Source organism: Gossypium hirsutum, chromosome A12, assembly GCF_007990345.1.
Source record: "Gossypium hirsutum isolate 1008001.06 chromosome A12, Gossypium_hirsutum_v2.1, whole genome shotgun sequence".
In the NCBI taxonomy this organism is placed as follows: domain Eukaryota; kingdom Viridiplantae; phylum Streptophyta; class Magnoliopsida; order Malvales; family Malvaceae; genus Gossypium; species Gossypium hirsutum.
In genome coordinates this window covers 99,332,270-99,344,850 of record NC_053435.1, presented here as the reverse complement: position 1 = coordinate 99,344,850, position 12,581 = coordinate 99,332,270, and the positions used below count along the sequence as shown (strand labels likewise).

At 35.3% G+C, this 12,581-nt stretch overlaps 1 protein-coding gene across 1 annotated transcript; it reads left to right on the top strand.

Annotated features, from left to right (window-relative positions):
• The first annotated feature begins 10,304 nt into the window (after positions 1-10,304).
• On the top strand, positions 10,305-11,814 carry LOC121211459 (50S ribosomal protein L19, chloroplastic). Its single transcript, XM_041084226.1, has 4 exons — positions 10,305-10,496; positions 10,593-10,681; positions 10,782-10,913; positions 11,264-11,814. Exons 1-4 carry the CDS (start codon positions 10,305-10,307, stop codon positions 11,388-11,390), a joined length of 540 nt encoding a protein of 179 aa, XP_040940160.1. The 3' UTR covers positions 11,391-11,814.
• Positions 11,815-12,581: the final 767 nt, after the last annotated feature.

Sequence of the window (12,581 nt, the reverse complement as noted above, 5' to 3'; positions counted from 1 at the left end):
AATTATACTTCTATTATAACTACACTATTTAACATATTCATCATTCTTTACTTTAATGTATATTCATTAAACAAGTCTTAATATTTATATAATCACCAAACCTTATACATGCCATATAAATCAAAAAGGAAATTTACAAAAGCTACCGGAGATAATCTGGATAGTGTGATCCTCTGTGTTGATCCGATCATCCGTATACTTCTACGTCAATCTACAAGAGACATTGAATACACTCAAGTAAGCTTATAAAAGCTTAGTAAGTTCATAGGCATAAAACATAAATCTTACCAAATATTTATACACTTATACAATATACACAATTATTAAGTTCACCTGTCAACCACAGTCATTGGTGAGTTCCCTTGTATAAACTTATTACCACTTATCCATTTCCTTTAATTCTTTTGGGCCCATTTGTCACATATCATTCTTTAACTAAATTAGGGAATGGTTACGGAAAATTGAGTACTTCACTTTCACTTTGCCATAGTATAACTATGGTCTTGCATATGATCACTCATCACTTTTTTTTGAAGTCATAGTCCTGCCACGGTCTTACATTGATCACATTTATCACTTGTCACTAATCAGATAAGTGTAGCTAAAGCTGCCACTTATCACTTATCACTTGTCACTGATCAGATAAGTGTAGCTAAGCTACCACTTATCATTTATCACTTGTCACTGATCAGATAAGTGTAGCTAAAGCTACCACTTATCACTTGTCACTTATCACTGATCAGATAAGTGTAGCTGAGGCTACCACTTATCACTTGTCACTGATCAGAAGTACTCAAATTCGACATTCCGCTCAATTTGATCATTTATTCGATTTTCGGGTTGTTATTTTATTCTCTATTCATCAATAAATATATTTCATCATACATTATATAATTCATAAAATTAACATATAATCATTAAACTTCAACCATGTGAACTTACTTGGGTTGATTTGTAAAATTTGTGAAAGTTCAGGGACTAATCAGCTACTTTTTCTTTTCCTTGACTTGCTTCGGGTTCTCGATTTACAGTAAAAATATGAAAAACCAGCTGAAGAAAACCCTTCTATGGTGTTTTTTGCTGATGAGAATGCAGAAAAATAATGAGAAATCTAGATAATTCCACTTTAGTCCTAGTTTTATTAAGTAAATTTTGCAACATTCCAATTTTGCCGTTAAGTCATCAATTTTCCTGCTGATTTCATGCACCTTGCCGTCCAGCCCAAATAGACCTTGGGTCTATTTCCTTTTAAACCCTCTTTCTTTTATCATTTAAGCTATTTAATCATTTCCCATAATTTTACATTTGTTACAATTTAATCCTTTTTACTCAATTAACTATCGAAACTTTAAAATTTCTTGACGAAACTTTAATACTAACTTATTAACACTTCATAAATATTTATAAAAATATTTATGGCTCGTTTTAAAAATTTTCAAACTCTCGATATCTCGTTTCCGATTCTAATTTTTTTTAGAATTTATATTTCTAGTACACTATTCACTATTTCAAAAAATTTTCCTAACTTCACACTTAACTTATATTCACTAAATTATTAATATTTTCTACTCATTTGTTGGATTTAGTGATCTCGAATCACTGTTCCGACACCACTAAAAATTTAGGCTATTATAATTCTCCCCCTCTTAAGAAATTTCGTCCTCGAAATTTGTTACCTGAAAATAGGTTCGGATATTGTGACTTCATTGATTCTTTTGTTTCCCAGGTTGCCTCCTCCACACCATGTCGATGCCACAACACTTTTACTAACGGTACCCGTTTGTTCCTTAACTCTTTAATTTCCCAATCTATAATTTTCATCGGTTCTTCTGAATAAGTCATGTCGGGTTAGAGTTCTATTTCTGTATAAGGAATTACATGTGATGGATCTGATCTGTACTATCTCAACATAGACACATGAAACACGTTATGAATCTTTTCAAGCTCCGGGGGCAAAGCCAATCTATAAACTACCGGACTGATTCTTTCAATAATTTCATATGGCCCGATAAATCGTGGGCTGAGTTTTCTCTTTCTACCGAACCGTAAAACTTTTTTCCATGGTGACACTTTCAAAAATACACGATCACCCACATTAAACTCTATATCTCTTCTCTTTAAATCTGCATATGATTTTTGTCGATCAGATGCAGCTTTTAAACAATCTCGAATAATACAAACTTTTTCTTCGGTTTCCCGAATCAAGTCCACTCCCATTAGTTTCCATTCACTTAATTCAGACCAATATAATGGAGTTCTACACTTTTTTCCATACAGAGCTTCAAATGATGCCATTTTAATACTAGTTTGATAACTATTATTATAAGCAAATTCGACTAAAGGTAAATAACTTTCCCAGCTGCCGCCAAACTCAAGTACATAACACCTTAACATATCTTCTAAAATCTGAATCACTCGCTCTGACTGCCTGTCTGTCTGAGGATGAAAAGCTGTACTGAAATTTAATTTAGTGGCCAAAGCATCCTGTAATTTACTCCAAAATCTCAAAGTAAATCTCGGGTCTCGATCCGAAATAATAGATACTGGAACTCCATGTAATCTCACAATCTCAGAAATATACAATTCCGCTAACTTCTCCAATGAAAAATTTGATCTGACTGGAATAAAATGTGCCGACTTTGTCAATCTATCAACGATAACCCAGATTGAATCTTTCTTTTTCGGAATCACAGGGAATCCTGATACAAATTCCATCGTAATGTGTTCCCACTTCCATTCAAGAATCATAATAGGTTGTAATAAACCTGTTGGTACTTGATGCTCTGCTTTCACCTGCTGACAGATTAGACATTTGCAACAAATTCACAAATCTCTCGCTTCATACCAGGCCACCAGTACATTCTTTTTAAATCGCAATACATTTTTGTACTACCCGGATGAATAGAATACTTACTATTATGAGCTTCAGCAAGAATATCATTTTTCAATTCTGGATTATTTAGAACACAAATTCTATTACGATAACGCAACATACCACCATCATCAACGCTATATTCTGAACTCAAATTATCCTGAACCGTTTGTTGTTTCAACACTAGTTTCGGATCATCACTCTGTAATTCACGGATCCGTTGAAGGAATGTAGATTTTGCTTTCAATTCTGCAAATACTAAACCATCTTCATTAACAGACAAATGAACAATCATTGCTCAAAGTGCAAACAATGATGATTTTCGGCTAAGTGCATCAGCGACCACATTAGCTTTCCCCGGGTGATAATCAATAACAAGATCATAATCTTTCAATAGTTCGAGCCATCGTCTCTGTCTCAAGTTCAGCTCTTTCTGTGTCATCAAATATTTCAGACTTTTGTGATCGGTATACACATAACATTTTTCCCCATATAAATAATGTCTCCAGATTTTTAAAGCAAACACAATCGCAGCCAACTCCAAATCATGGGTAGGGTAATTTTTCTCGTGCGGTTTTAATTGTCGAGAAGCATATGTCACTACTTTCCCTGACTGCATTAAAACACAACCCAAACCATTTAAAGATGCATCACTATACACAACATATGGTATACCTGATTCTGGCTGAGTTAACACTGGAGCTTCTATCAATATCTTCTTCAACTAATCAAAACTTTGTTGGCACTCTTCAGACCATACAAATTCAACATTCTTTTGAAGTAGTCGAGTCATCGGCAAAGCAATCATTGAAAAATTTTTAACAAATCGGCGGTAGTATCCCGCAAATCTCAGGAAACTCCGCACTTCTGTTACGTTCTTTGGAGTTTTCCAATTCACCACTGCTGACACTTTACTTGGATCTACTCGAATTCCTTCAGCTGAGACAATATGACTTAGAAATCCAACCTCATGTAGCCAAAATTCACACTTGCTGAACTTTGCATACAACTGCTTTTCTCTCAAGGTCTGTAACACACTTCTCAAGTGTTGTGCATGATCAGGCTTGGTCTTCGAATAGATCAGCATATCATCAATAAATACAACCACGAATCTATCTAAATAAGGTTGAAAAATCTGATTCATCAAGTCTATAAATGCAGTAGGAGCATTAGTTAAACCAAATGGCATTACCAGAAACTCGTAATGACCATATCGAGTTCTGAAGGCAGTTTTTGGCTCGTCACATTCTTTAACTTTCAGCTGATAATACCCAGATCGAAGATCAATTTTTGAAAACATAGCAACACGTTTCAACTGATCGAACAAATCATCAATGCGGGGCAAAGGATATTTGTTCTTGATTGTAACCTTATTTAACTGTCTGTAATCTATACACAATCTCAACGAACCATCTTTCTTTTTCACAAACAAAACAGGTGCACCCCAAGGAGATGTACTCGGTCTAATAAACCCCTTATCTAACAATTCTTGTAACTGAGTCTTCAACTCTTTTAATTTCGTCGGTGCCATTCTGTATGGTGTTATGGATATTGGAGCTGTTCCTGGGATCACATCAATCACAAACTCAACTTCACAATCTGGCGGTAAACCCGACAATTCCTTAAGAAACACATCAACAAATTCATTAACAACTGGCAACTGTTTCAACTTTGATTCAGAATATCGAGTGTCAAGAATATAAGAAAAATATGCTTCATTACCCTTTCGTATTAGTTTTTAAGCTGAAAAGGCCGAAATAATTCGGACATTATCTTTCATATTTCCAAACTCAGCTGAAATCATTTTTCCTGTCTGATTTTTCAAATCGATCCGTTTCCCTCGACAGTTCACTACAGCATCATGTTTTGTTAACCAATCCATCCCTAGAATAATATCAAATTCCCGAAAGGGTAACAACATCAAATCAGCAAGGAATTTACAGCCTTTCACTTTCAGTGGACAATTACGACATATTAAATTAACCATCACACTTTGACCTAATGGATTAGTGACTTGTATATCATAGTTAGTGGACTCACAGATAACTTCTTTTCAGATGCTAGCATAGTGCAAATATATGAATGAGTAGACCCAGGGTCTATTAATGCATAAACGGTAACATCATAAAGATAGAAAATACTAGCAATTACATCAGGAGCCGTAGCCTCTTCCTTTGCTCGAATGGCATAGGTACGTGTTGGTGCTCTATTCTCTGATTGCCTAACTGGTTCTCTCATACCCAAACGGGTAGCCCCTGTAGCACTTCTCTGGCCCGAACGTCTACTTCTTTGGGGAGTGGTTCTCTGTATCTCTTTCTGATCCACTTCATCTTTTTACAGTTGGGGACAATCTCGAATAAGATGATCAGTAGCCCCACATTTATAACAAGCCCCCATCTTAGTCCTGTATTCACCGAAATGATGTCTTCCACAATGTTGACACTTAGGCCGGGGAGTATTCTGAACACTGCTCACACTAGCTGCAGGTCTATCAAATACCCTGAAATCAGATTGTCTTGATCTACCTCTACCCAATATTCCCGGCACTGATGTAGTTCGACTAATTTCTTCTCTAAATTTCTTCACCGGCAAATCTGAAAATGACTTAGAAGCACCTCTTTTAAATGACTCTTTATTTTTCCGATCTCGTTGTATTTTTTTGGTATATACTTCTTCAAGCTTTTGAGCACGGTCTGATAGAACAACGAACTCTCGTATTTCATTACCCCCAATCATCATTCTAATCTCATCATTTAACCCTTCTTCAAATCTGATACACATTTCTTCTTCAGTTGGTACAATGTCTCGAGCATATTTGCTGAGGTAGACAAATTCTCTTTCGTATTCAGCCACTGACTTATTTCCCTGCCGTAGATCAAGAAGTTCTCTCTTTTTCTTGTCTAGATATCTTTTCCCCACATATTTCTTTTTAAACTCGTTCTGGAAAAATTCTCAAGTAAGCTTCTCTACAGGTACTACAGCTTCCACAGTTTCCCACCAGTTATATGCTTCTTCTTTTAACAATGAGACAGCACATCGTAGATAATCCTCTGGAGAACAAGCCATCTGTTTAAAAATTCTTACCAAACTCTGTAGCCAATACTCAGCTTTTACAGGGTCATCATCTGATCTCCCTCGAAATTTCTCAGCTCCAAACTTCCTAACCTTTTCAATCGGAGAACATTTACTAGTTTCAATTATTGAAGGAGGTGGAGGAGCAACCGGAGGTACCACAGGTGGTGCAGTAGGGGGAGGAGGTGGTTGAGACTGACTTCTTTCTTGTATCATCTCCTTATACCACTGATTCATAACTCCATAAATCATATTTTTAAATTCTCGCTCTCGCATCATAGAAATTGGAATATCACTACTTGTTCCTTGTTCAGAATTCTGCACTCTACTGTTAGCTTCCTCTTGTTCAGTACGTTCAGGTCTATCTGACATCTTTATAATCGGAGAGTATCTATAAAAATGACAAAGATTAGATCGGATCATACACATCATACTATCACAGATTTATATGGCATGTATTTCTAAACACTTTACACATAACACATGTTTCGAGGACAAGCTAAACCGGGCTTTGATACCACTAAATGTAACACCCCTTACCTGTATTCGTCGTCGGAATAGGGTAGGAGGCATTACTAGAGTTTACCGAATTAATTTTCCATTAATACGAGTTAAATACTATTCATTTACTAAAACATGTCATGACGTCCTTTAGATGGGCCTCCAAAGCCCAAAACATACTTCGAGACTAAACCAGAATTAAATCGAAACCATAGGGAATTTTTCGCAAAATCCCAAATTTTTTTTTTGCTCAATATAACCCCTTTATAAATATCTAACATTCCGTGCAAATTTTAAAACCGAGACCAATCCAACCAACCAATTCATTTCAATCAATTTGATACCAAATTATACTTCTATTATAACTACACTATTTAACATATACATCATTCTTTACTTTAATGTATATTTATTAAACAAGTCTTAGTATTTATATAATCATCAAACCTTATACATGCCATATAAATCAAAAAGGAAATTTACAAAAGCTACCGGAGATAATCTGGATAGTGTGATCCTCTGTGTTGATCCGATCCTCCGTATACTTCCACGTCAATCTACAAGAGACATTGTATACACTCAAGTAAGCTTATAAAAGCTTAGTAAGATCATAGGCATAAAACATAAATCTTACCAAATATTTATACACTTATACAATATACACAATTATTAAATTCACCTATCAACCACAGTCATTGGTGAGTTCCCTTGTATAAACTTACTACCACTTATCCATTTCCTTTAATTCTTTTGGGCCCATTTGTCACATATCATTCTTTAACCAAATTAGGGAATGGTTACGGAAAATTGAGTACTTCACTTTCACTTCCATAGTATAACTATGGTTTTGCATATGATCACTTATCACTTTTTTTTGAAGTCATAGTCGTGCCACGGTCTTACACTGATCACATTTATCACTTGTCACTGATCAGATAAGTGTAGCTAAAGCTACCACTTATCACTTATCACTTGTCACTGATCAGATAAGTGTAGCTAAGCTACCACTTATCATTTATCACTTGTCACTGATCAGATAAGTGTAGCCACTTATCATTTATCACTTGTCACTGATCAGATAAGTGTAGCTAAGCTACCACTTATCACTTGTCACTTATCACTAATCAGATAAGTGTAGCTGAGGCTACCACTTATCACTTGTCATTGATCAGAAGTACTCAAATTCGACATTCCGCTTAATTTGATCATTTATTCGATTTTCAGGTTGTTATTTTATTCTCTATTCATCAATAAATATATTTCATCATACATTATATAATTCATAAAATTAACATATAATCATTAACATTCAACCGTATGAACTTACCTGGGTCGATTTGTAAAATTTGTGAAAGTTCAGGGACTAATCAGCTACTTTTTCTTTTCCTTGACTTGCTTCGGGTTCTCGATTTGCAGTAAAAATATGAAAAACCAGCTGAAGAAAACCCTTCTATGGTGTTTTTTGCTGATGAGAATGCAGAAAAATAATGAGAAATCTAGATAATTCCACTTTAGTCCTAGTTTTATTAAGTAAATTTTGCAATATTCCAATTTTGCCGTTAATTCATCAATTTTCCTGCTGATTTCATGCACCTTGCCGTCCAGCCCAAATAGACCTTGGGTCTATTTCCTTTTAAACCCTCTTTCTTTTATCATTTAAGCTATTTAATCATTTCCCATAATTTTACATTTGTTACAATTTAATCCTTTTTACTTAATTAACTATCGAAACTTTAAAACTTCTTGACGAAACTTTAATACTAACTTATTAACACTCCATAAATATTTATAAAAATATTTATGGCTCGTTTTAAAAAATTTTAAACTCTCGATATCTCGTTTCCTATTCTAATTTTTTTTTAAATTTATATTTCTAGTACACTATTAGCTATTTCAAAATTTTTTCCTAACTTCACACTTAACTTATATTCACTAAATTATTAATATTTTCTACTCATTTGTCGGATTTAGTGATCTCGAATCACTGTTCCGACACCACTGAAAATTTAGGCTATTACATTAGGCACCTAGGATGGTTGTTTTGGTATGTTTTGAACGTATTTGATCATGTTTTGAACTGGTTAAACGAATGGTTTTTGAGTTGTTTAATGCCCGAGCATGTAGAAAATAGTAAATTGGTTATTCAAGGCACCTTTTAGGTCCACACAGCTAAGACACACGGGCGTATGACTTGGTCGTGTGAGACACACGGCTAGCACACAGACGTACAAGACCATTTCAAAAGGGTGCACGGTCTAGCACACGGGCGTGTGGCTTGGTTGTGTGACCCAAGTCAGAGAGTTACACGGGCACCGATACGGGCTAGGACACGACCATGTGTCCCTACTTCGAATGCCCACACGGCCAGACACACGAGCTTGTAACTTGGCCATGTGACTCCTGTAGCTTTAAAATTTTTTAATGTATTCCGAAAAATTCTCCAAGTTTCTGAATTAGTCTCGACTTGTTTCTAACGCGTATTTTAGGCCTCGAGGGCTCAAATAAGGGACAGTATGTATGAGTTTGATTGTTTTTTGACTTGAATATTATATGATATGAAATATTTGAAATTTATGTCTGTTTGATCTGTAAACTCAAGTAATGCTCTAAAACCCGGTTCCAACGATGGATATGGGTTAGGAGTGTTACATCAGAGGTTTGATCATGATTGATAAGGTTTAAAGATTTCTTTTGATCTAGATGTTGATGTGGGAGAGTAGGGAAGAATGAACATCAATGGCTGGGGCAAGTGGTTTAACAGTATCAACATGAGGGAAGTTAGGATTCGTATTGATGCAGTAGTTTTTACGCTCTCAAAGTTGAACATCTTTTCCTTGCACAAGATGTCGCTTCCTCTAAGAATACCTTTCCAAGCCCAAGAGTCTATGGTCTAGGTTTAACTACTAGTTAGTAAGGGTGAGCAAAACTCGATTTAACTTGAAAAAATAAAATAAAAAATCAAATTTCGAGTTAAATGAATCAAGTTATTCGAGTCAACTTGAATTTTTTTTCCGAATTTTGAGTTCAAATCGAGTTTAGTTTTCGAATTTGAATAACTTGAATAATTTGAATAAATCTAATACAAAACCATAATTTTTACATTTTTACCCCAAATCCCAAAACTTTTTAGCCCAAGACTTTTGCTCCCTCCCACTCCCCCCTCCAAAATTTTGCTCCCCTCCCATCTCTTTTTATTTCCCCAAAAATTTTTACTTCTCGCCCTTTATCCCAAATAAAATATCATCCAAAAAAATTCTTAAACTTAAATAGTAATAATTTTATTCATATCTAGTATTTATATTATTAAATTAAATTTCACATTTTGTATTATTTATATTATTAAATTGTTTATTCATATAAATTTCTTATTAATTATTTATAAATTTCCCTAAACCTGCATTCTCTAAGAGTATGTTGTACTTTCCCTTCCCTTAATCTTTTTTTTAGTTTAGTTTTTTTTTTCGTTTTGCGTTAATGATTGTCTTGCCTAAAATTTTACTCTTTTTCTGGGCTTTAGTTAAGTATAATTCGACTATTAAATTGTTACTAAGTGAAAAATCTGAATTAATGCTCCTTGGCTTCTCTAGTTTTTGTAAGTCAATGTTTTGAGGTTGGTTTGTTTATAAAGCTTGTAAAATTGTTTAGCGGACAAAAGTTTGATCCAAAACAGAAGAATTTTTCCCTTTCTAAGTTTTAGTTAAGTATAATTTGACTGCTAAATTGTTGGTAAGTGAAAATTTTGAAGTCATGTTGCTTGGCTTTTCATGTTTTTGTAAGTCAAAAGTTTGTGATAAGTTTGTATATAAAGCGTGTAATGTTTCTGTACAAGACAAGATTTGGATCCCGAACAGAAGAATTAATGTCTCGAGGTAGTTCTGGTGGATTGCCGGTTCCAGGCTTGTCTCCATTGGCTGGAATGGTCTCTACTTCTTATAGTAGGTGTATGACAACAGCTGCCTCGACTACTATGGATTCTTCTGAATCAGTAACTGATGTGCCTCCTCGAATTAAATTAAAGAGGCTTGATAAAACTGCCAAGCACATAATGCAGGTAACTGTCACTCGTCTTTGCCTACTAAGGTGAATTGTTTTTTTCTTTCTGATTCCTGATTCCTTGATTTGATTCATACGAATTATGTACTTGCAGATACTGGATAAGGAAGCCGTGGAGGAAGTGAAGGGGCAGAGGAAGATACTTGACATAAAACCTGGCTACATTGTGCAACTGAAAGTGGTATGACATGTTTCTATAGAGTTCTTGTTATTGTATGTGATAGTTGCATGCTTTTGAGCATATTAACTTAATTGGTATACTGTCGGTGAGAACCGGAAGTACCTTACCTGAAAACAAGCGACGAGTTTCAACTGTAAAAGGGATTGTTATCGCTAGACGTAATGCTGGCCTAAACACTACATTCCGAATAAGGAGAATGGTAGCAGGAGTTTGGGTTGAATCTCTCTTCCCACTGTAAGTAACATTCAAGTTATACTCTTCGGCACTCTATTTTTTTAGGCCTCAAAAGCATGTTATTTAAGACTAGACTTATCAATCTGGAAAGAAAACATGTTACTGTTTCCAGAGTTATATTCTTCCAAGGACCTTCCAAATACATAGAAAAACTTGAAAAAGAATTGAACATACCCTTACTGATACTTATACTTGAGTCCGAGTAACAAAGCTCATAAGATCTTAAATCCTAATGCCTTCTCTTTGCTATTTTAAAAGTTAAAAAGATACTGAGTTTTCACTATCTTTTTAGTTTGCATATACTTAACCATTTACAAATTGGTAAAATAAAAATAGAGGATGTGTGACAGGTATTCCCCTAACATAAAGGAGATAAAGGTGGTGGACAAGAAGAAAGTGAGAAGAGCGAAGCTTTACTATATCAGGTGTACAAGCCCAATTTTGGGCCCAAAACCCTTAAACCCACTAAGCCAATAACCCCAAAACCTACTAAACCCAGACCCAAACCCAAGCCCACTAAATACCCACTACACCCAAAACAAATAACCTACCCAAATCACCCCAAAGACCCAAACCTACTCATGCCCACACACACAACGAAAGAAAAAAGCTAAGGAAACCCTAGCCGTTTAGCACCTGCTCCCCATCCCATCCACCACCGACGTCTGCAAGCTAGTCACATCCACCGCCCCAAGTTGCACCCCTGCGAGCATTAAACAAAGAATAGACAGATATTAAAAGAAAAAGAGATGTAATGGCTATTTAAGAAGACAAGCAAAAACCTTTTTTTTGGGCATTTTGGGTGAAATAAAAAACAGTACTAGATCTTAAAAACACAAGCAAGAACAGAGATTAGCAATAGCAAAGAGCAGGAGTAGTCCAAACAAAGAATCAAAAACTAATAACCCAAGGTGATTGTTATTTGCTTACCGTCATTTCTTTCTTTTTTTCTTAATCTATTTACCCACATACACATATATTATAAATACACTTTAAAAAATAAAAAAAAATCAAAATTTTACCATTTTTCGATTTCCAGCCACCGTGTACGGTGGCCGGTGCTGCGGCATCTACGACGGACGACGACGGGCCCAGCCAGAGAGACTTGCTGCAGAGAAAGGAGATAGAGGTTTCAGCCCTTTTTTTTCTGGAAAGAGTGAAAAATGAAATTTCAAAAAAAAAATTGACTTTTAAAGGCCCCTGGTACGACGTCGTTTTAGGGCAAACACTCAACACCCAAAACGGCGTCGTTTAGCTGCCCTGATACGAGACCCAACTCTGACCCGTCCCAGGATCCGCGCGTTTTCGTTTAAGGGTCTAATTCCGCTCAAGACCCTTTCGCTTTTTTCACATTTTGTAATTAAGTTTTATTTAACTTTAATTTGACCCTAAAATTTATTTCGTTTTCAATTCGGTCCTCCTTCCAGCGACATCGTTTTAAGGGTTTGGATAAATTGCCCTTTTGGCCCTCTGTAGTCGCGCGCGCATTCATAAAGGTCCCCTCCTTTATATTTATTTTAAGATCGGCCCCAGGGCTTCATGTTTATTTCGGATTTAGTCCTTTTTTGAGAATTAATGTGGTTTTTGGAATTATTTTCACCTTTTCATTATACATATTATTCATTATTCTATTTACTATTTTCGTATTATTATTATTATTATTAACGT